We start from the raw sequence: 23,050 nt of genomic DNA, 5'->3' as shown, positions 1-23,050 counted from the left end.
CCCACTTCCCAAAGTTTCCAGCTGTGGCCTCTGGAAAGCAAAGTGCTACATTATTTTCCTAGGACTGAAGGCTGAGTCAGGAGAGAAGGGCCACGATTTTCCCCAATTAGCTGGGTGACTTTAGGGAAGTCATGACACCCCTGTCCTCCGTTTCCTTAACTGCAAACCAGAGAAAATGACCACTGTGTTTTCTCAGAAACATAAAATGTCAAGAGCTGCAAAGTTATTCGGACGAGCACCAGCCGTTACACCGAGGAGGGACTGAAGCCCAGAGACCAGGGTTTGCCCCACGCGCATACTTGGGGGTAGCAGAACCGAAACAGGGACCCACATCTCCAGGCCACCACCTTCTCCAGCACGACCCAGATCTGAGCAGCTGGCCATTTCCCCTTCTCATCTCTCCGTCAGAATACACGCTCCTTGAGAACTGGGACGCCCTGGAACGGCCTTCCTGTTTCAACACTCATGATTCATCCGACGAGAACAGAAAGGGGCCTCCGTGACTTGTTTACCTTCTACTAGTTCTTTAACACACTGCCACGCTCAGTCACCACAAGGAGGGGGCTGATTTCTCTGAAGCAAGGTGCCTACCAGTTGCCAAACGAGCCACTAAGGCAGAGGTTCGGAAAGGAACTGATGAACAGAAGTTCAAAGGAGGCAGGTCTGGCTCAGCACAGAGACAAACTGTCCACTAGTAAAAACTACCCAACAGTGGAATGCACCGCTTTGAAACACTTTCAAATGTTCTGGAAAGTGCTTCTTCATGACCAGGCGGACAATCCACCGCCTGTTACTACAGCGATGTGTGTTCTGAACACAGCCCGCTGCCTGCGTGGGAACACGGGCTGGACAAGGAAAGAAGGTGCAGGACACCAGGTGAGAAACCACCATGGTAGATGGCGTGAGGACAGCCTGCACGGCAGCAGGTGGAGAAAGGCAGAGGGAGGCCAGACATGTCAGGAAGCGAGATCCCTCGAACTTGGTAACAGATGGCGTTTTGGAAAGGTGATGGAGAGGACGTGACCCCGGTGCTCTCACTCACAGCCAGGTGGACAGTGGGACCCTGGCCGACACAGGTGACACAGAGCTGGTTTGCAGAGGAGAAAGCACTCCCGGATCCAGCTGAACATGAGTGCCACGGAGATACCCAACGAGAGACAAGTGTGGTGCGTGGGAGTGGAGCTCAGGAGCTTCTGGGGCCAGAGATAGGAATCTGTGCCACCTGCCTCCAGGTGGTCACTGCAGCTCATGGGTTAGCTAGGGAAAACAGAGGACATGTGACTGAGCCCATAACCAGCCATTTAATGGCTGCAAGGAGGGCAATGATTATGTACAAGACACAGAGAGACCAGAGAGGTATGAAGGAAACCAGAAAGCAGTGATGAGAGCATTTGGTCTGCTGAGGTCAAGCAAGGAGGCAGGAAAAGGTCCGCTCGATTAACTCTGCTGCCAACTCATTAGTGGAATGATGGTGCCAGAAGACAGAATGGAATGTGTTTCCCAGTGAAAGGTGAGAGCATTTGGGCACTAATGAAAGGTGGGAGGAACAAGCAGAAGAGACTAAAAGAGGAGTGTGGGACAGCCACGGGGAGCACAGAGGACGACAATAACAGCATCCTGAGAAGACCAGGGGCATGCGCTCCAAGCCCAGGGGGGAGAGTTCACCTGGGAGGAGGTGAGGCCCTCTACACAGGGTGAGGAGGAGACAGAGAACGGGCTTGGGACCAGCAGGCGGACGGCGTTCCCCTTCGATGGCCTCTACTTTTCCTGTGAAGCAGGAGATGAAGTCACGTGCTGACATGGGAGGGCGGCTGTGACTCCACCGGCGCATTAAGGCAACGGGTCTCACTGATCCTAGCGTGCCGCTTTCTCCCTCCTGCTGTGCTTGCCTTAGGTCCTATTTCATCTATTAGTTGGCTGTCAACCCTCTGAGGATTTCCGTACCTTTTAAAGCTGACAAAGCTAACAGTATGCTGCCAGTACCTCTGCCCCAAATGATTCTTCCTTCTGTCACTCCTGCCTTTTGATCACCTACATCTTTCACAAACCTGTCCCGCTCCACTCTATTTCTCATTAGATCTCAAAGGACCATTGAAAGAACATTTTGAGTAGCCTCTGAGGCCAGTCAGCTCCAATGCAACACAAATGACCATGTAATTTCCTGCTTTAAACTTGACTGTAACTCCACAATGAATACCGGCATCAAGCACAAACCCCTCACTACAGTAACAAGGCCCAGTACACTGTGTAGCCCCCCCATCTGCCTTTCTACCTTCCCAGTCTCGCTCCTGGCCATGCTGCCACACTCCAACCACTCTGTTCTAAGGGCAGTTTTTCAGCATGTACAGTCTTTCTATCACCATGCTCAAGAGCCAACCCTTACCTTATCCAGCCTTGTACCACCATGTTTAGACTGCTGGCTGGCAGGTGACCAATGAAAGCCTGTTAGTTAAATGAGCAATTGTTACAACTGTCTTACCAGGTCCCATCATGCTTGGCAGACGTTTCCAATCAACTGACTGGATTTCAAGTAACATCAACTCCTAATATAAATCTGATATTCTCTAACTTTCCCACATACATAAAACCTATCCAATTACAAAATATGTTGACTGCGACACAAATGCAGAACTATAACCCCGACAGCAAGCTCTCCACCATGCTGTGCCACAGAACTATCCCTTGTAAAATATCTCTTTAAAGGAAACAAATTGCAATTAACCTTTATCTCCAGACCCCACCTAGAAAATCAATATTTTACACAGAACAGCTGTTCTATGCATTTTTCTTCAACATATGAAGTGCTCGCACTTGTTAGCACTCCAAATTGTATGGCATACTCAGGTGTAAGAGCCACGCAAGAATATGAAGTGGCTGGCGTTCCAGCCACTTCCCGTTTGGCCTCTCCCTACCTCTACCTATTTTAGGACTTATATTCTGAGACCTAGAAGGTGCAGAATCTTTCTAGAGAAAGATGGTGGGGCTAGTGAGTCAGAAAGGATACCAGTGCTGGGCTCGAAGAAAGCTGAAGTCAAAAAATGGACAAATTAAGAGTTTCCTGTACTCCAAGACTCCTGAAGTCAGAGGCCCTGATCTCTGCGTGTGCCTTTGCTTCTCCCAGTGCTCCCCTCCCCATCATGTATCCTTAGTTCTTTCTTTCTACCCTGGCATCAGGGTCGTGGAACAAAGGGTTTCTGGAATGGTAACTTCACCCTGTACTCTCTTTCAGATATTCCCATTCAAGTTACATGTTTTATTAGTGATTTAGCAGGAAAATCGCTGTACAAGAAAGAACAAGAGCAGAGCACTCCCGGGTCTAGGTAGCCCTCACATTAAAACTGACATGGCCACACTGGAGAGGCTCCAGATGTAAATGCTTTTTTAAAAAAAAACAACCCACAGTTTTGGAGATGTGATCTGAATGTAAATACCAAAAAAAAAAAAAAAAAAAGCTAACTACCCTAGGGGAGAAAAAACATTATGACTTGAAATCATCAAAAAGACAGACTAAGAGATTTAAACTCACTTGCTCAAAATTTTAGCTCTTTACTGAGCCTAAACTTTTAACGTTCTAACACTGAAACCAGCTACTAAGTTGTGCCAAAAATCTCAATCCTTAGAAATTAAACAAATATACTTTTTGATGGTTGACACGCAGACCCAGAGAAATTCACCAAATGGGCAAAGTTCTTCCTAGCTCCGATTCAAATCTTGGACGTTTTCAAGGTTGTACCTGATGAACCTTTGTTATCAGTAAAACGTTTTCGGTTTATGTGTCTATTCTGTAAGTTTATGCCCTACAATTACCTGCACACCAACTTCCAGTTCACCTCATAACGAGCAGGGCAACTTGAGAAGAGGATGGTTTGTTTTGTTGTACCGCAGCAAAATCAGTAAAAAAATCCGAATTTTTTAAACATCTCATTCCAGAAGCTTTAGACGAACGTTAGGCAAACTGTAGAGTAAGTGGCCTTTTTTCCGACCCGATCCCCGGGTAGGTACAAGGGTTCAGGGATTTGCTCCGCACATTCTTACTGAGCTTTAGGTACAAGACATCGGCATAAAGCTTCTGTCCGGCAAGGGGACAGGCCACCTGACTGCACTGCATGGTACCAGGGTCGGGTAATAACAGGGGCGTTTCCATTCAGCTCAAAACCACTTGCCCAGAACTTCCAGGCCGTTTAACTCGATGCGCACGATTTCACAGAAGTGCGCTCTCCAGGCTGCACCTGCCAAACCTGAGGCGAGGAGACTCACTGCGAAGTGAGCGACGTCCCCGCCGAGGGGACGCGGGCAGAAGCCCGAGGAGGCCCCGGAGGGCAGCGGAGGGCAGGCCACCCGCGGGGCGCGGAGCCCCGGCGCGCACCTTCATGAACTCGTCCTTGTCGAAGCAGAGCGTGTCCGGCCCCTTGGGCAGGTTCATCCTACTTTTCTCCATCCCGTCGGCCGCTGCTTCTCAGCGCCGAGACACCAGCGAGGCAAAGAAGCAGGAGACTGCGCCCACGGACGGGGCGGCCGCAGCCACCGCCAGTTTCCACCTCACAGGAGGCACCGCTTCCGCCAACATGGCAGCGCCCGTGCCGCGGCCAATGAGCGAGGGCGCCGCGGGCCGGCCTCCACCTGCCGCCGCTAAGAGGGGCGCGCGGACCGCTGTCTCCGCGTCTCGCCGGCAGGCGGTGCTGCCCCCGTGCGGCGGAGGCTGGCACTGCATCCTCGCGCACGCTCCTGCTGGGCTGGGGGGAGATGAGGCTGAGCCCTGGGGGGTCACGCGCCAGAGAGGCCAGTGGGACTCCCTCCCGGTCCCGCCGTTTCCACTGGGAAAAATCTACCGCAGCACTCTTCTACGGTCTTCTCCCTAGATTGCTCCACTGAAAGAATAGCCGTGGCCGAATGTCAGCCCTTCGGTTCTCAGGCCCGTATTCCAGGGTCGGGCACATCACCTTCTCATTCCTCTCATCCAGGTGCGCTGCCGCCGCCGCTGCCTCCTGGGCGCTGAGGCCTTTGTGTGAGACTCGGGCCTCTGCGCTTAGCCCTGGCACCCACAGGCGAGCGTAGCATCTCCTCCCAGGGAGGAGTAGCCCCCAAAAGGAGTGGGACAGGTCAGGGAGCTCCGGGAGCTGGAGGGAAGAAGGTGGTCAGCTGGGCAGCGACCTGCTCACCTTTGGGCTCAGCTCCAGGGTGGGCAGCTTCGGGGCACACCTTGGGTATCCAGGTTCTTAAAGGAGTGCCTCACTACCTGCTTAGTCAAAACACAGCAGGCAAATATATGTGCATGCATGCTTATTTTTAATTGAAACCAGGCATAAGCAAATTTTTGTATTTGTGGCCAGTATTAGTGCCCCCTCCCCAATTTCTCAGACTTTTTTCCTCCCCCTCCCCTTACGCATCCCAATTTTATTCCCAGATTTTCTTTCTTTTTTCTTCCCTTGCCCTTTCTCCCATTGTTCCTTCCTCTAGCTGTGAATACCATGGTCAAATGATGATGATTCATTTCTGTTTTTCTCCTTGAGATTCTGAGAACTCACACTCTTCACGTTTTTTTCCTGCAGACTCTAGACCAGTCTAGGCTGTTCCTCCCAACGCTGTTTTCCCCTTGGAAATAACATTAACCCCGAGTAGCCCCCCAAAAGGAGTGGCACAGAGGAAGGTAATACCTTAAAACGAGACTCCAGCATTCAGGTTACTCCAAAGAGGAAACTGGTCGCTTTAAAAGTGTGGGTATAGAATCAGAAACGATGTACTACTTAGCACTGGGCCTGGCAAGCCTTGTTGAAGAGAATACACCTTGCCAGTGTCTAGTGAAGACGGTGGGGAGGATGCGAGCTGGAATCCACCCGAGAATCAAAATAAATTACAGAGGAGCAATTATGACGAGTGCATCCTGGCCCTTGGTGTGCTTGTTTGGACACGGGGAATGAAAGCCTTGTTATTTGGTTTTTGTTTGTTTCCTCTTATTATGAAAAATTTCAAGGCTACATAAAACTCTGCAGAGCACAAGGATTACCCCCACGGACTCATCACCTCATTTCAACAACAGTCACCCACGTGTTGCTGTGCCTGCTTCATCTGTCCTCTTCCTATCACCGCACCTCCACCCATTTTCTTTCTGGAATATATTTTAAAGCAAATGCCAAACATTGCAGCATCTCCTGTCCTCCAGATACCTCAGTTTGCACATCACAGAAGAAGAAAAAAAGATGTTTCCGTGCACACCCGCAACACCATCATCACACCTGACAAAATCCAGTTCTAATCACCAATCCACATTGGCTCTGAGAAGCATGGCTTTTAGCCCAAGGCCACACTGTTAACAAGTGACAAGTGCAAACCCAGACAGCACAAACTTCAAAGCCCATGCTCTGAATGACGGCATCAGGAGGTGGTGAGAATGTTGGGAGTCCAAACAGAGATGCCTGGGAAGCCCTGCCTTCTCTACACATTGAGATGAGCTAGAATTTGAACTCTTTCCTTCCTTCATTTTAATTCCCTTCTGAAATTGTTTCCAGACCTTTTGTATAGAAAAACCTAAATTTGTACAGCCTGGTGTGCTAATCAAGGGGTTAGGTGACAAAAGAGAAGGAGGGTCTCTGGGTCTCTGCTGCCTGCTCTCCTCCCTAGCGTCAGCAGGCAGCAGCCAAGACCCCAGAGAGCGGGCTGCCTCTTGGAGCCAGACTGTGGCAGAGGTGTAGCCCCCAGACCAGGAGCAGCAGGAAAGACCCCCAACACTAGAGGAGCAGCCTGGAGAGGACAGAGGTAAGAGGGACAGTAAGCCTAAGCCTCCCCAGGTGTCCACTTGGAGCTGATGCTCAGTTGGTCCACCAACAGCCGTGCGAAGGTTGGTGAGCAGCCTCTGCCCAGCACCTGCTGCCCGTCCCCCTCCCACAGTCCGCTCTGTGGCCTCAGCACCCAGCCATTAGAGGGTTAGTGCCTGGCTCAGCAGGGGTCCTCTGGCCGGCTTCTGGTTGGTTAGTTGTTTGTGCTGTTAAATATTTATCTACTGCTATATATTCAAATATCATCTTTGGCAATACCTATTTCCTAGGAAATAAGAGCTGGAAGATTAAATTAAAAAGTAAGCACGAAGTTCTTATGCAGTCAGTGCAAGACAGTAAGTGGTCACCGTGTCCTGATCGCCTTCCCGTGAGCTCTGATCTGTACATTTCTTACAAACAAGACTTTAAGCTGAAACATGTGTCTATCTTCAAGTCTCTCTTACATGTATATTCCCTAATTTCACCCTTTCTTACCTTCATTTTGTTATAAAGCATGTGCCTGCTGCTTCATTTCTAAGTAAATATTAATCGCTCTTTCATTTTGAATCTCTGGAGAATTCTTAGTTCCCTATTTTCAGTGGCATTATGACAGGTCCCCATTTTTGCTTCCCATTCTTCCCTGTTTATAGTTTTCACACTTTTGGCAGATTTCCTACAGAACGCGCAAAAATTGCAGAGACAAATATTGTGCTCAGGAAGTTCATATGAGCATTTTCTCCAGTTATCAATAGGTTCTTCGTCTGTCCCCCTTCTGAACTATTGTACTGAAACAGCCGAATCTCCCGATGGCAATCAGGGTTGTCCCCGTTCACTACCACGGGACAGGAGGGTTCATTTTTCAATGGATCGTGCGCTTGAACGGAGGCTGTGCATATAGGCTTCCAGTCCTTCATCCTGAGAAGAAGGCAGACATGGGGGGAGGGGGGCAATCATCAGGGTCAAGGCCTCCATTCCAACTCACAATGAGCCAACAGGGCATTTCAACATCTTCAGTATTTTACTTATACCCTGCTTCATTCCAGAGTGGATGTGAGGTGGTTTGGTTTGATTCTTAAATATTTCCCATTCCGCCTAGAAGGCAGATAATCCTCAGGGGTCTCAAATTCTGCCTCATGTCCCTAATCAATTAGACCTTGAATTTGGTGTGGTAGTACAGGAATTATGTCCATATATATTTTCTAACAGACCCAATGAGTAGAAAAGTTAGGGATAACTGTTTTTGTTGTTGTTGTTGTTGTTGTTTTTAGCCTTATAGGGAAAATTGGGAAAGACTTTGAAATGAATCTAAAAGATTACAGAGTCTTCAAAGGTTGTCTTGCATCCTTCTGGGCTATCTGATTCTGAGGAGCATTTTGTGCCTTTCTTGTCTTTGAGCTATTTTACAATTCTGTAAATGGTAGATAATTAACATCAATGCAAATGATTCTTGTCTATAGACATGGAAATGAATTTTTGTCTACAGTTTTGTCTACAATTGACCCCCTCTTTCCTTTGGAAGAAGCCAGTTGTGCATCTATCTACATTTTATTTGCATATCTATTTGCATCTATAAAACCAAATTCATTTGTGCATCACTGATCACATATGTGTCTATTCTTTGGATTCTCCCTTGAAGTGGTGATAACATCTTTCTGGTTCCCTTATTAATTAATGAATTAAATAAAATCTTTTGTAGTTGCATGAAGTCATGATTTTACCATGTTTAAAAAATTACCTGCGGGGCAGCCAGATGGCTCAGATGATTAGAGCTCAAGCTCTGAACAATAGTGTTGCCAGTTCGATTCCCACATGCACCGGTGAACTGCACCCTCCGCAACTAGATTGAAGACAACGAGCTGCTGCTGAGCTTCTGCAGGGGTAGCAAGATAGCTCAGTTGGTTAGAGAGCGAGCCCTCCACAAGATTTGCCAGTTCAATTCCCTCCATGGGATGGTGGGCTGCGTCCCCTATAACTAAAGATTGAAAATGGAGACTGGACTTGGAGCTGGACTTGGAGCAGAGCTGCACCCTCTACAACTTTATTGAAGGGCAACTACTTGGAGCTGATGGGCCCTGGAGAAACACACTGTCCCCCAGTATTCCCCAATAAAATTTATTTTTTAAATAAATTACCTGCCAGCAGTACTTCAAATAACAAATTGCGGTAGAAGTCTAGTGAATGAAAGTGCAGCAACATCAAGTCAAAGCGAATTTTAGAATTTCCTTCAGTGTGGCCAGCACTGTCCCAGAGGCTGAGAAGGGATGGAGCTTGAACCTGGCATCTGACTCTGAGAAGCCGTAATCTGCTTAGACACTGTCACATGTGACACATGTGTGACTCTCATCCGTGTTCCTCAGGGTTCAGTTAACCTCACTCTTCCATGCTAGCCTCTCTTGTAGTGATCTCTACAATGCCCTTGGTTTCCGCTCCCATCCACGCGCTAACACCTCTCCCACTGCATGTCCACCATCCACTTCTTTCCTGCCCACCATGTAAGCAACCACCTGCTTGTCTTATTTCACTTTGATGGCCTCCCAGTGCCCCAAACTCAGCATGTCCAAAATGATTCATCGTCTTTATGAGGACCTGCATATCCTCCTTCATTTTGTTTCTTGATAAATGGCTCCACTGAATTGCAGTTGCACAGGCCAGAAACCCAGGAATCAATCACAACTGGGCCAGCTTGTCACATTTTAAAACACTCTACTGCAAACCTCAAATGGATACTCAGCACTGACTGCAAACCTGCTTGTCTCTCCAATGGGTTGCCATCTTTCTGACGGAGATGAGCATTTCACACCTCCAAGACTTGTCTCAACACCCCACCTCTTCCCAACAACATCCCCTCACTCTCAGCTCATGCCCTAGTGTTACCCTTTGAGAAAATAAAAGAAAATTTATGCACGAATTCCCTTATCTTCCTACCATCAAATCAAATCTATAACTGCATCTGTATCTATTTTTTAATTCATTTTAAATTATTTATTCAACTATTATTTATCATAAATGGATGCTGGATTTTGTCAAATACTTTTTCTGCATCTATTGATATGACCATATAATTTTTTTTTAAACTTTAAGGTTGTTTTTTTTTTTCTTTTTTATTGGGGAACAGTGTTTCTCCAGGGCCCATCAGCTCCAAGTCATTGTCCTTCAATCTAGTTGTGGAGGGTGCAGCTCAGCTCCAAGTCCAGTTGCCATGTTAGCCCACCATCCCATGTGGGAATTGAACTGGCAACCTTGTTGAGAGCTCACGCTCTAGACACCTGAGCCATCCAACCACCCCTCTGGAAGCTCAGTGGCAGCTCATTGTCTTCAATCTAGTTGTGGAGGGTGCAGCTCAATGGCCCATGTGGGAACTGAACTGGCAACCCTGTTGTTCAGAGCTCGTGCTCCAACCAACTGAGCCATCCGGCCGCCCCATGACCATATAATTTTTCATTTTGTTTATGTGATGTATCATGTTAATTGATTTGTGGATATTGAACCCACTTTGCATCCCAGGAATAAATCCCTCTTGATCATGGTATATGATCTTTTTAATGTATTGCTGAATTTGGTTTGCTAATATTTTGTTGAGGATTTTTGCATCTATGTTCATCAGGGATATTGGCCTATAATTTTCTTTTTTTTAAATTTTGTAATGTCTTTCTCTGGTTTAAGAATCAGAGTAATGGTGGCCATTTAAAATGAGTTTGGGAGCTTTCCCTCCTCTTGAATTTTTTGGAATAGTTTGAGAAAGATAGGTGTTAATTCTTTAAATGTTTGGTAAAATTCACCTGTGAAGCCATCCTTTCCAGGACTTTCATTTGTTGAAAGTTTTATTTTTATTGTTACTATTGTTATTATTATTATTATTATTATTGATTCAGTTTCATTTGTAGTAATCAGTCTGTTCAGTTTTTCTGTTTCTTCTTGATTTAGACTTGAAATATTGTATGTTTCTAGGAATTTATCTATTTCTTTAGATTGTCCAATTTCTTAGCATATAATTGTTATAATTGTATGTAGTATTTTTTTAATAAACTTTTATATTTCTGTGGTGCCAGTTGTCATTTCTCTTCTTTCATTTCTGATTTTATTTATTTGGGTCCTTTCTCTTTTTTTCCTTGATGAGTCTGGTTCAAGGTTTATCAATTTTGTTTATCTTTTCAAAGAACCAGCCATTGGTTTCATTGATCTTTAGTATTGTTTTTTTTAAGACTCTACTCCATGTATTTCCACTCTGATCTTTATTATTTTCTTCCTTCTACTCACTTTGGGCCTTGTTTGCTGATTTTTGGTTTTTGTTTGTTATTTAGTTCCTTTACATGTAAGGTTAGATTGTTTATTTGAGATTTTCCTTGTTTCTTGAGGTAGGTCTGCATTGCTATGAATTTCTCTCTTAGGACTGCTTTCATTGTGTCCCATAAATATGGGTCATTGTGTTTTCATTTTCATTTGTCTCAAGGTGTCTTTGATTTCTTCCTTAATCTCATTGTTGACATGTTCATTATTTAGTAGCATGCCATTTAGGCTTTAGGTGTTTGTATGTTTTTTAGTTTTTTTCTTTTAATTGATTTCTAGTTTCATACCATGGTGATCAGAGAAGACACTTGATATGATTTGACTCTTCTTAAATTTATTGAGACTTGTTTTGTGGCCTAACATGTGGTCTCTCTTGGCATATATTTTATGGGCAATTGCAAGGAATGTATTTTCTCCTGCTTTGGGGTAAAATGCGCTGTAAATATCTATTAAATCCATCTAGTCTAGTATGTCATTTAAAGCCATTGTTTCCTTGTTTATTTTCTGTCTGGAACATCTATCCACTGATGCTAATGGAGTGTTAAAGTCCCCTGCTGTGACTTTATTACTGTTGAATTCCCCCTTTACATCAGTCAGTATTTGCTTTATATATTTAGGTGCTCCTATGTTGGGTGCATAGATGTTTACTAGGGTTTATCCTCTTGGATTAATCCCTTTATCATTATGTAATGTCTTCTTTGTCTCTTATTATAACCTTTGTTTTAAAGCCTATTTTGTCTGATGGAAGTATTGCTACCCCAGCTTTTTTTGTTTGTTTGTTTGTTTCCATTCACATGAAATATCTTTTTCAGTCCCTTTCTTTTCAGTCTGTGTGTGTCTTTCAATCTGAAGTGGGTCTCCTGTATGTATGGGTCTTGTTTTCTTATTCATTCAGCTACCCTGTGTCTTTTGATTGGAGTGTTTAATCCATTTACATTTAAAGTGATTATTGATGTATACATATTTATTTTCCCCCTCTCTTCCTCTTCTTAAAGATCTCTCTTTAACATTTCTTGTAATACTGGTTTTCTGGTAATGATCTCTTTTAGCTTTTTCTTGTCTGAGCAGCTCTTTATCTCTCTTTCAATTTTAAATGATAGCCTTCCTTCATTTAGAGTCGTAGGTAAAGTAGTCTTGGTTGTAGATCCTTGCTTTTCATTATTTTGAATGTTTCTTGCCAATCCTTTCTGCCCTGAAAAGTTTCTGTTGAGAAATCAGCTGACAATCTTATGGGAGCTCCCTTGTAAGTACCTAGTTGCCTTTCTCTTGCTGCTTTTAGGATTCTCTCTTTGCCATTCCCTTTTGGCATTTTAATTATAACATGTCTTGGCATGCATCTTTTTGGGTTCATCTTGTTTCAGACTCTCTGTGCTTTCTGGACTTGTATGTCTATTTCTTTCACTAGGTTAAGGAAGTTTATTGTCATTATTTCTTCAAATACGTTCTCAATCCCTTGCTTTTTTTCTCTTCTCCTTCTGGTAACCCTATGATGCGAAAGTTGTTAGGCTTGATGTTGTCCCATAGGTCTCTTAAACTATCCTCATTTTTTTTGTATTCTTTTTGCTATTCTGATTGGGTGTTTTCTGCTACCTTGTCTTCCAAATCACTGATTCAATACTCTGCTGGTGATTCCTTCTAGTGAATTCTTCATTTCAGTTATTATAATCTTCATTTCTAACTGATTCTTTTTATGATTTCTATGTCCTCTTTTATGCTTGCTATCTCTCTGTTGAAGTTCTCACTAAGTTCCTTGAACATCCTTATAACCATTGTTCTGAAATCTGTAACTGGTAGGTTACTTGCCTCCATTCCATTTAGTTTTTTTCTGAAGTTTTCTCATGTTCTTTAATTTGGGACATATTTCTGTTTCCTCACTTTGTCTGTCTCCCTATGTTTGTTTCTCTGTATTAGGTAGATCTGCTATGTCTCCCAGTCTTGCTGGGTGGACTTATGTAGTTGGTGCCCTGTGAGGCTTAGTTGTACAGTCTCCCTGGTCACCTGCACTGGGTGTTCCAGAAGTGTCCTTTGTGTGGGTTGTGAGTGCCCTCTTGTTAGATTTGAGCCTTGATTGCTATTGGCATATCAGAGGGTGGATTGACTCTCAGGCTGACTGGCTGTGGGGTTTGGCCATGTTCACAGCTTTTGGCTGTTTGTGGAGGGCTTACCTCACTGAGTGGGATCCACCCCAGTGGGCTCTGGTGCCTGTTGAGACCACCCTTTGGGTGTGCTGCTTATGGAGCTTATTGGGCAGTGCTGTGCTGTGGTCTGAAGCCAAGCATTGGTTCTGGGGCCTCTTGGGAGGGCGCCGGTGCAGGCCAAGGTCACCCACTGCCTATGACTGGTTGGGGACTATCTGGTAAAAGCTACAAAGCAATCCCCAGTTGTTTGCTTCCTGTGCTAACCCTGGAGGTGCGTGGGAGAGGCCATGCTGCAAACCAAGGATGTCTGCCACTACTACTGGACCTGGGATAGCTTCACAAAATGCCAGAACATCCCGAGGCCTGTTACCACCTGCCAGCTCCCTAAGGTTCAGCCACTGATAAAACCTCATGCAGCAGGGAACTTGGGTGAAACAGCCTCTCAGGGAGTCACTAGAGTGGTAAAAGTTGTGGTCACCAGGTTAATGTAAATGCGGTTTGGTGCCAGTGCTGAGCCTGAAGCTACTCAGCAAAAGTCTCAGAGCACACTGAGGCCAGTTGCCACCTGCCTGGGGTCTGTCGGACTCTGATAGTTTTCCAAGAAAGAGTACAATGTGGGTGGGGCTGGCTGCTCTTGGAGAAAGTACCTCCCACACTGGGGGAATTGGGTGGGTCAGGATCCCAGTGAGTCAGCAGAGCAGAGCTGCAGAGCTCACCAGACCGATTAGATTCAGATTTGGCTATAAGCATAGGGGGAGGGCTTGGGTTCAACACAGCAAAGATGGCGGCAGCCTGTCAGCTGCACAGGATCAGGAACCCACATAGGGAAAGTGCTGACTCATCTGGAAGTGACACAACTCAGTCTGTCCCCTGTATGTCTCTGACACCCCCAAGTTACTGTCTCTCCATTGGAGCCCAAGGTGAGTGCTTGAGAGCGAGTGAGTCTGTGTGCAGTCCCTTTAAGAGGATGCCTGGGTTTCCCACAGCCTTCCAGCTCACCTGGATGGCCAGAATCCCCTCTGTTTTTCACAGCCAGATGTTGTGGGGGCTCCTCCACAACAGTACTCTGGGCTGGGGAGCCTGGTGTGGGGCTGAGGTCCCTCTCTCCTCTGGGGGGAATCTCCATGGCTGAGATATCCCTCTTCATCTCAACCGCCACACATGGGTATGGGACTGGTCCATTTCACATCTCTGCCCTTTCTTGCTGTCTCCACATGGCTTCTTCTTTATTTTCTTAGTTATAGGACTTCTGTTCAGCTAGACTTCATGTGATTCTCCAGGTTTACTGTTCTATAATTTAGTTGTTATTTTAATGTGGTCACGGGAGGAGGCAAGCACAGTGTTCATCTACTCTGCCAACTTGGATCTACCTAAATGTATATTTTCCACATTTTTTTAAAGGAAAGAAAAAAAAGAGGGTGGGTCTTATTAAGCACAGTGTTACCCCATGACAGGCCTGCAGGGCCTGCCTGAAGGTTTAAGGGGCCTGACTGAACCTCTTTCCAGCTCTAACTCCAACTATCTCTGAGAACAGGGAGGCCTGTGGTCAGCAGTTAAGAACTTGTCAAGACTAGCTGAAACCAGTTAAAACTAAGATGACTGTCTAAATGACCTCCAAAAGATTTTAAAGAGCATTATAATATAACTTGCATGCCAAATAGCACACCTACCAGGGCTCTGACACTTGACAGTCACCATGACAATGGCTGGAAGAGACCATAAATGAATAAAAAGCGGGTGGAACCCTGATCTGGAGAAAGCTGGTACCCCTTTTCTCAAAATAACCCATGAATATTCCTCCTACCTTTTTACCTAAACCTCCCCTTCACTTCTACTATCCTGTTTCGGCCTTGTCTGGACTACTAAGGGACAAGACGTGGATCTGAGAGCTGTGCTCCCACTTCTCCATTCTCTGGCCGGAGAATAAAAGCTTGCACTGTTAATGTTCATCTTTGGTCTTGTAACTGGCTTGGTGGTACCAAATGGGAAAAGAACCCTGTTTGGGGTCCTCCAAAGGGAACTTTCGCCCCTTGGTAACAACAGGACTTTGTTTTCCTAAGGAGGGAATGTGGGGAGTCTTTCCCAGCATGGCGCTTAGGCTGTTCTCCACATTGCCAACCACGCTGTAGCCAGTATGCTTACCTCAGGCTCCGCGGGTCTCATTCCAACCCAGAGACATGGCTCCAGTGCCGACTCGGCCTCTCCTGGGCCTGTGGCCAGGGACTCAGGACCTCTCTCGAGCTCTAGGCTGGAGAGCTGGCAACCCCAAGGAAAGCTTTGTGAGCACCAGCAGGGGTAGCAGGTGGAAGGCGACTAGAAGGCAGATGCCTGGGGCCAGTGTAAGCACACTCGGGTCCTGGGGACTGCCTAGACCAGAGAACAAAGTGAGAAAGACTAAATTGGCTATGTCTGGGCAGGTGATATTCAGTCCTTATGATTTGAGTGGTGATAGATTTGTGACCTGCTTTTGTGCAAGTTGGAAGCCAGAGTGGCTGGTTTGCTATCAAAGGTAAGAGCAGGCTGCAGGCAGACGCTGGCTCAGAAGAATTTTTCTGAAAATTTTCTTGTTACAGGAAGTAGTTTTTATTGGCTCAAGCATGTATGTGACAGTTCTTGTCTCAGGGTGACAGAAGGGTCCCGCTCAGCATCCTATAGAAGTTGCATTATGCCGTCACAGCATTTGATGAAATGGAGCCCAGAGCTCAGGTTCTCTGAATCCCACTTAATGAGGCTGGTTCTTCATTCCTTCTAATTTAGTTTACCACCTGTCGTCTTCCTCAAAGCGGCTATATCACTATTGGGAGGAAAGCTTTTGCTCTACCAATTTAGATCCAGGTGGTGGTGGGTGGGTTGGGGGGACCATGAATTCACTGACAGACGAACAGAAGAGGAGGTAAAGTTTCATCTTGTGCACACAGGAGCACTCAGTAATGAGTGACTCACTGACCAGCCAGGAGTAAGGGTTTATATGTCAGCTTAATAGCGGAGAAGGAGCAGGGAGACAGAGTGTCGTGCGCGGAGGCCTGCTCGCTGCGCCATTTTTCAGGCGGAGCGACCTGCGGGGTCTCTGCTCCCGCTCCCCACACAAGAACGCAGGATATGGTGAGGCCGAAAAGGAACACCCACAGAGCCATAGGTAGGGGAGTCATACCACTATGGTCTCACTGGGGGCTGGGTTCAACGGACGTGCGACCTGCCGTCCGCCTTTCTGCCAACCGACCGACCGAGGACTCTCCTCCACTCTCTCGACTCTGTTCCTCTCCTCTCTTCCGCTCTCCTCGGCTCTCCTCTTCTGCTCTCCTCAGCTCTCCTCTTCCGCTTTCCTTGGCTCTGCTCGGCTCCTCGGCTCCTCAGCAATCCTCGTCAGTCCTCGGCTCTCCTCCGTAGCCGCAGCAGTTATACCAGCGGCCAATCAGCTAACCGGCGACAGCCAATCAGCCACAGCCGAGCCAGCACCTTTCCACGTGAGGCCGAGAGCCTGTAAACTACTTTCTGGGGCTCTGTCCCCACACAGAGCTTTGTGGGAACAAATGGGCTTCTAGGCGGACAGAGGGAAGGCATGACAGTTTCCATCAAGTTTGTTACACAGTTTCTCATCCCAGCGCTAACGGTCAGTCTCCTTGGATAGAAGGGGCTCTGATGGCAGCTTCATTCTGGGGAGGCTCTGTCTTTAGTCAGACACAGGAAGCTGAGAAAAGCTTTCTGCATCTGCTGTGTTTCAAATGTCTTCAGTTTAAAGTCACCTTTAGGCAATTCTGCTGCATCTGAGTGGTCCCTTCACTGTTATCACTCCTGTTATGCTCGAGGGCCATTGTAAGAATTGTGTCTTGGTAACCACAGTGTAAAGAAAAAGCTCCATTTTTCTCTGTCTACTCACAAAATTCTCTGCTCCCAATAATCTGTTAACACTCAGGACACTTAATTCTGGTTACCACATGTGTGGGGTGTGCTATAGTTTCACCCAATCCCGACATTGTCTACCTGCAGTTAGTTCAGCTGACAAGGCTGTCCCCAATTCAGATGTCAGTTGCAGGTCTCAGGTTGTCACCAGTACTTCTTACTGACTTGGCTGCAATTAGGGGTTTCCACGACTCTCTCTTCAGTTTTGATAATTTGCTGTTAGGGCTCACCAAACTCAGGAAAAGCCTTACTTACTACCCTTGGTTTATGATAAAGGATATAATAAAGGATATGAATGAACATCCTTTATGAAGAGACATGTAGGGCGAGGTACAGAGGGGTCCTGAGCACAGGCGCCTCTGTGCGCCTGGAGTCTGGGGTGCACACCTTCCTGGTGTACGCAGGAATTCACCAACCAGGAAGCCCATCCAATCTCATTGCTCCAGAGTTTATGGGGCTTAATCTCCAGTTCCCTGACCCTTCTTCCTGGTAGGTAGGTGGGTTGGCTGAAAGTTCCATCTCTCTACTCACTTGGTCTTTCTGGTGACCAGTCCCATCCTGAAACTCTCAAGGGATAACACCCTAAGTCACTACAGTAGTATAAACTCAGGTATGCTCAAAAGGAGCTCCTTATCAATAGCAAAACACACTCCTATCTCAGGAAATCCCAAGGGTTTTAGGAGCCCTGTGCCAGGAACTGGGCACTAAGACCAAATATATTTCTTATACCACATACACAAAAATTTAAATAGGTAGAGACTGAGTAATAACTGCACTAAGCATACTGCCCTCACGGTCCATCCATATTGTTGCAAATGGCAAGATTTCATTTCTTTTTTATAGCTGAATAATATTCTGTCGTATGTATATGTATAGATGTACGACCTCTTCTTTATCCATTCATCCATTGATGGACACAGGTTGTTTCATGTCTTGGCTATTATAAATAATGCTGAAAGAACATGGGGATGAAGGTATCTCTTTGAGTGATTTCATTTCCTTCAGATTTATACACCAGAAGTGGAATTGCTGGATTATACGGTGGTTCTGTTTATAATTTTTTGAGGAACCTCCATACTGTTTTCCAAGCAGCTGCACCAATTTATGGTCCCACCAACAGTGCCTGAGGCTTCCCTAATCCGCACCAACACTTGTTACCTCTTGTCTTTTGATGACAGTCATTCTGACAGGTGTGAAGTGGCATCTCACTGTGGCTTTCCTGATGATTAGTGATGCTGAGCCCCTTTCATGTACCTGCTGGTCATTTGCATGTCTTCTTTGAAAAAATGTCTATTCAGATCCTCTGTCTAGTTTTCAATCAGAATTTGCTTTTTTGCTATTGAATTATATGAGTTCTTTGTATATATTTTGGATTTTAGAAAGATTCTGGTTTAATAAAGAATGTTTTTTTAGGTTGGAAGATGATGAATTTTAGGTTGAAAACTGCTAGAGCATGTTTAAGGGTTAATGGTTAGGAGCAGGTGGAGAGGATGAGAGTGAAGATACAGGAGGGAACTGGATTTGCTGATGGGATAAAATCACAGAGGAGACAGTAAGGGACACTGTCATCTAGTTCCATGTAACAAGGTGCCCCAAGCTTTAGTAGATCAAAATGAAGGGTCCCCTCCACCCCCCCAGGAATCTGCAATTTGTGCTCCATTTAGTGGAGACAGTTTGTCCCTGCTCCACTCAGCGTTAGCTGGGGCGGCTCAGAGGCCTGGGGCTGGGACCATCTGAAGGCTGACTCACTGGTGAGCTCACTCACTCATGTGTCTGGTGGTTCATGCTGGCCGTCAGCTAGGACCTTAGCTGGGGATGGGCTAAAACATCTCCACAGCACCTTTCCTCATGGCTTTGACTTTTTCACAATGTTGCGGCTGGATTCCAAGGGCAAGGGCCCCAAAGAGACAGGTGGAGGGCATATCACCTTCTGTGACTTAGCCTTGCCAGTCATGTAGCTTCACTTCACGTGCTCACAGGCCTGCCTGATTCAAGGGGAGGGACCACAGACCCAGAGTGTCAACATGTCTTTCTAAGGAGAGCATGTGGCATGGAATTACATTGGTGCACCCATCTTTGGAAAACGGAATCCACCCAGATGTGCTTGGCACAACTTGCTATTTGTAGGTTCGGGATGTTTGTGAGCTGGCGGTTCACCTCTTACACAGTCTCTAACCTGTGATAGAGAGCTGATGGGAAAAGTGTAAGCATCCATTCATGAGTACAGTTCAATATGGGACACAAGGGGGTGACTGGCCAGATGGAGGGAGGCACATCACCACTTCTGGCTTATCCCGAGGCCCAGATCTACATTCTGGAGGACCGCTGGGGAGCTCTGCCCAACTTGCAGAGGGTGACTAGACAAAATCATCAGAGTCTCTCACAAGCAATTTGACAAGAGTTGTTGTAGTTACTGCCAGCAGTTAGAGTACAGAGAAGCTAAAAGGCATAGAGAAGGGGCATCTAACTGAAGACACAAGCCAGCAGCATCTATGAGTAAGCAAAGCCATGAGATAGAATTATGGGGCAGAGAGAGAGGATAATTCAGAGTGGCAGGAGCAGAGGAAGAAGTGACAACATGGGCGAATCACAGCCATGACAGAGCCCTATAGTCAGACGGCGTCTGCTGCTGAGGGCGTCTGCCACAGATAGCTCAGCCCAGGAGCGACCTCTCCCGCTGAGAGCCCACCTGAGTGGCAGCCAGCACTGAGCACTGCTTCCCAACGTGTCCAGTTCTTTCCACACGAGGCCCTGATCTTCTGAGATAACAGCAGACTTTCTTTAACATGAGACAGACGGCCTGGTGCAGAATCCCAAAATTAATTTTAGGGAACCTTACTAGTTTGCCAAAGATACACCTCTGCCAGGTCCCCCAACTATCAATACATAGCCACAAAGTGAAATTAGCGTGATCTGGCCAAACACCACGAAAGAGTTGCCTAGACAAGTGCCCGTTGGTTTGCTCCACGTGTTCAGTGCCTAATATTTGTAGAACGATCTTGCAGTAAGGACATTGGTTTAGGGAATCCTATATAATAATCTTGCCCCATATCTGCTCATTGCTGACAGAAGGGGTTGTGATTAGTGAGCTGGTTAGCTGATGGGCTCAGACCACAGAGCACGGAGGCCTCACACCTCTGCGAACTGTCTCTGCCCCGACCGGCCCCAGTTATAGGGAACCAACCTGAAGTCTGCAGCCCTCAGGGGCTGGCCTCCAATTTGGTGTGTCCTGCTGTCTGCCCTCCTAAAGGATAATGTCAGAGGACAGGAAACAGGAATAATCTCAGTTTCTATACTAAGAGTGGTCTTGGAATCTTCTAGAAACCCACCTCTTCATCCTGGGTAAGACTTTTTGACATGTGGCTAAAAAGGATCATCTATGACACTTGTCCTGTGACCCATATGTTACTTTGTAGGATGCCAAACGTTTGGCAAGCTAGTGAGGGGTTTCTTTATTTGTAAGCTTGAGCTGATGCTTCTTACCTCTTAAAGCCAAATACTGATTGTTCCCATAGCTTGGTACAGCCTTTCACGGTTTTTAAAGCACATATGTGTCCTTTTCCTGTTAGCTTCTGAAAAAGCAATGTGTATCAGTCTACATTCTAACTGAGCAGAAAAGGACTTTATTAAAGGCTACCAGGGGCCGTGAAGAATCCCCAGGAGGACCAGCAGCAGCTTGGGGCTGGGCCACAAGCAGAACTGGGCTCAGGACTGTCCAGAGGAGATACTGCAGTGACACCCCGATGGTGGCCCTGACAAGAGCCACAGCCACACTGGGGGAAAAGCAGCATTCCTCTGTCCCCATCCTCTTAGGAGCAGGCCCCACTTGGTGCCAGCTTCTCCCATCAAAGCCTCGTGTGGGCATGTCTGACCGGTGGAGCCAAGGTCACATCCTTGCCTTAGTTGCAAGGAACGGTGGGAAAGTATATTTCTGGCTTGTGTTTGGAGAGGGAAGGTAGAATGGGGGGATTCCTCAAGCATAAGGAGAGTGTCCAAAAGATGCTTGCAGTCACACATTGTGACAATTGTGACTAGGTGTCATAAGGCCACCAGAGGTAGGCTTTTAATGAGGCTCTTATTCGCCTTCTGATGACTACACATCACTATAGACTCAGAGGAGATCTGATAACAGAGGACCTTTTAGACTTCCCTAACCAGGGCGTCCGTTTAGCTCAGTTGGTTAGAGCGCGGTGCCCTTAACAACAAGGTGGCCGGTTCAATCCCCACATGGGCCACTGTGAGCTGTGCCCTCCACAACTACTTGACTTGGAGCTGGTGGGATCTGGAAAAACACACTTAATTAAATAGACTTCCCTAACCAATAGCATCGGTGTACTCATCCCATGAAAAGGGCTCTGGAATCACTGTCCCCCTGGGAGCCGTACAGTCTCCCAGCTGAGCGGTTCACATCTCTTTTGAAGCCGCATTCAAAGCTCTGTGCTCGGGGTGGCTGAGGAATTGTTTCAGTCCGCCTGTTAGACAAACATAATTGTTTTGCCTCACTCGTCCTTCTCCTTTGACATGTGCACTGCAACTGGGTCCCTAATGGATATGATTAGCGCTGCCCACAGTGTGCAAGGGATGGGTGTTACGTTGCTAAGCTGGGGACACGTCTCCGTTTCATATTTCAGGGACTTAGGCTGCTCGTTCTGACACTGGGTTGGGAGGACAGTTAACTGGAGAGTTCTTTGATAGCTTTATTCCAGCTAATTCTGCTTGTCATATGCTAAAGGGGAGGTGGAGGACAGGGAGAAAGACAGAGGGCACAGAAGAGGTGAGGTACATTGTGTTAAATGACCACGCCCCCTCCCGCACCCCCAACCCAGTAATTCACTGTGTATGTTTAAACACAGACATCCCAGCACGGATCAAGGACAGGCCCTTAGCAACAAGTCAGAATGTGTATTTGGGAAGAACGTTTACGCCCGTGGTGCCTTGTGGCTCTTAGGCGTCTTTCTAGAGATCTCAGAGTATAGACACCTCTCAGCCACCCTTGCAATGCCTTTTATAAGGGAATTATTCCCAAGTCCAGGAAAACTAAAGCATATGAGATCCATGTGTTCTTAGAGGTCAGGGATGGTGGGGATGGTGCTGACGAGTCATCTTTCTTCTGGGTTCCCACCTAGGGTGATGATAGATACAAGCCAAATCTAGTTAAATGGGACAACTGTTTAGAGCTAGCAGGGTCAGTATGACTTAGATCCAAGACCAAAATAGGACTTCCTACTTCCTGCCCCCCAAGTTGTAAAGTGGAACCCAGAGAAGAGTCCACCTGGCTCCACTCACTTTTGCGTACCCCGAGGATATGAAGGTCTTGTTCTGTTTTATTTTAGCAGCTTTTTGGTTTTAGCTTTTGTGTTTAAGTCTGATCAGTTTCTAGTTCATTTTTGGATGTGGTATGAGTAAAGGTGATGACTCATTTTCCCGTGCATACATCCAGAGATGGAAATGCTCGCCAGCCAGTCCCTGACAGCCAGCCCTGTTTCCCTGCTGTGCTTCGGGTCCAGTGCTGCTTTGCGTCTGAGGGGGCGACTGATTGATGATCCAAATCACTGAAAGAAAGTTTTCAAATTCAGCAACATTCTCTGTTGCTTTCTAATCAGGTTTAATTGCACTCCATGCATTTTCTCCACCCCCTCTTTAATTGCCTTCTGTAGATAAAATCAATTCACCTGTTTAAATTAAGCATTGTAAGACAACAAATTAAACCTACTTACAAGAGTTTCATATGTACTGGTCTTTTATTCCTAATCCCATGGCCTGACAAAACCCCTGTTTTTGTGAGTAAAAACTGACCAGACACCCCTTCCCTTTCCTATCCTATGTGACAGAGGGCGCAGAAGCCACGTCCTTCCTTCTTTCCTTCCTTCCTTCCTTTGTTTATTCTTTCCTACACGCTTCCTTCTTTGTGCTCTGTTCTCTCATTTCCGTCTGTCTCTCTTTCCTTGGGTTATTTAGAAGAATACTCAGCTT

At 46.5% G+C, this 23,050-nt stretch overlaps 1 protein-coding gene across 2 annotated transcripts in view; it reads right to left on the bottom strand.

Moving 5' to 3' along the window:
- COG2 (component of oligomeric golgi complex 2) overlaps positions 1–4,591 on the bottom strand; it is a 39,575-nt gene extending 34,984 nt beyond the window's left edge. The window contains exon 1 of one of the 2 annotated variants that reach the window (XM_019757371.2): positions 4,367–4,591. In XM_019757371.2, coding sequence (XP_019612930.2) covers positions 4,367–4,438 — 72 coding nt within the window. In that variant the 5' untranslated portion in view covers positions 4,439–4,591. The remainder of the gene's footprint in view (positions 1–4,366) is intronic. The other variant, XM_019757372.2, reaches the window with a different exon arrangement.
- Positions 4,592–23,050: the final 18,459 nt, after the last annotated feature.

Source organism: Rhinolophus sinicus, linkage group LG12, assembly GCF_036562045.2.
Source record: "Rhinolophus sinicus isolate RSC01 linkage group LG12, ASM3656204v1, whole genome shotgun sequence".
NCBI classification, from domain to species: Eukaryota; Metazoa; Chordata; class Mammalia; order Chiroptera; family Rhinolophidae; genus Rhinolophus; species Rhinolophus sinicus.
This window is presented reverse-complemented; position numbering and strand designations above follow the sequence as displayed.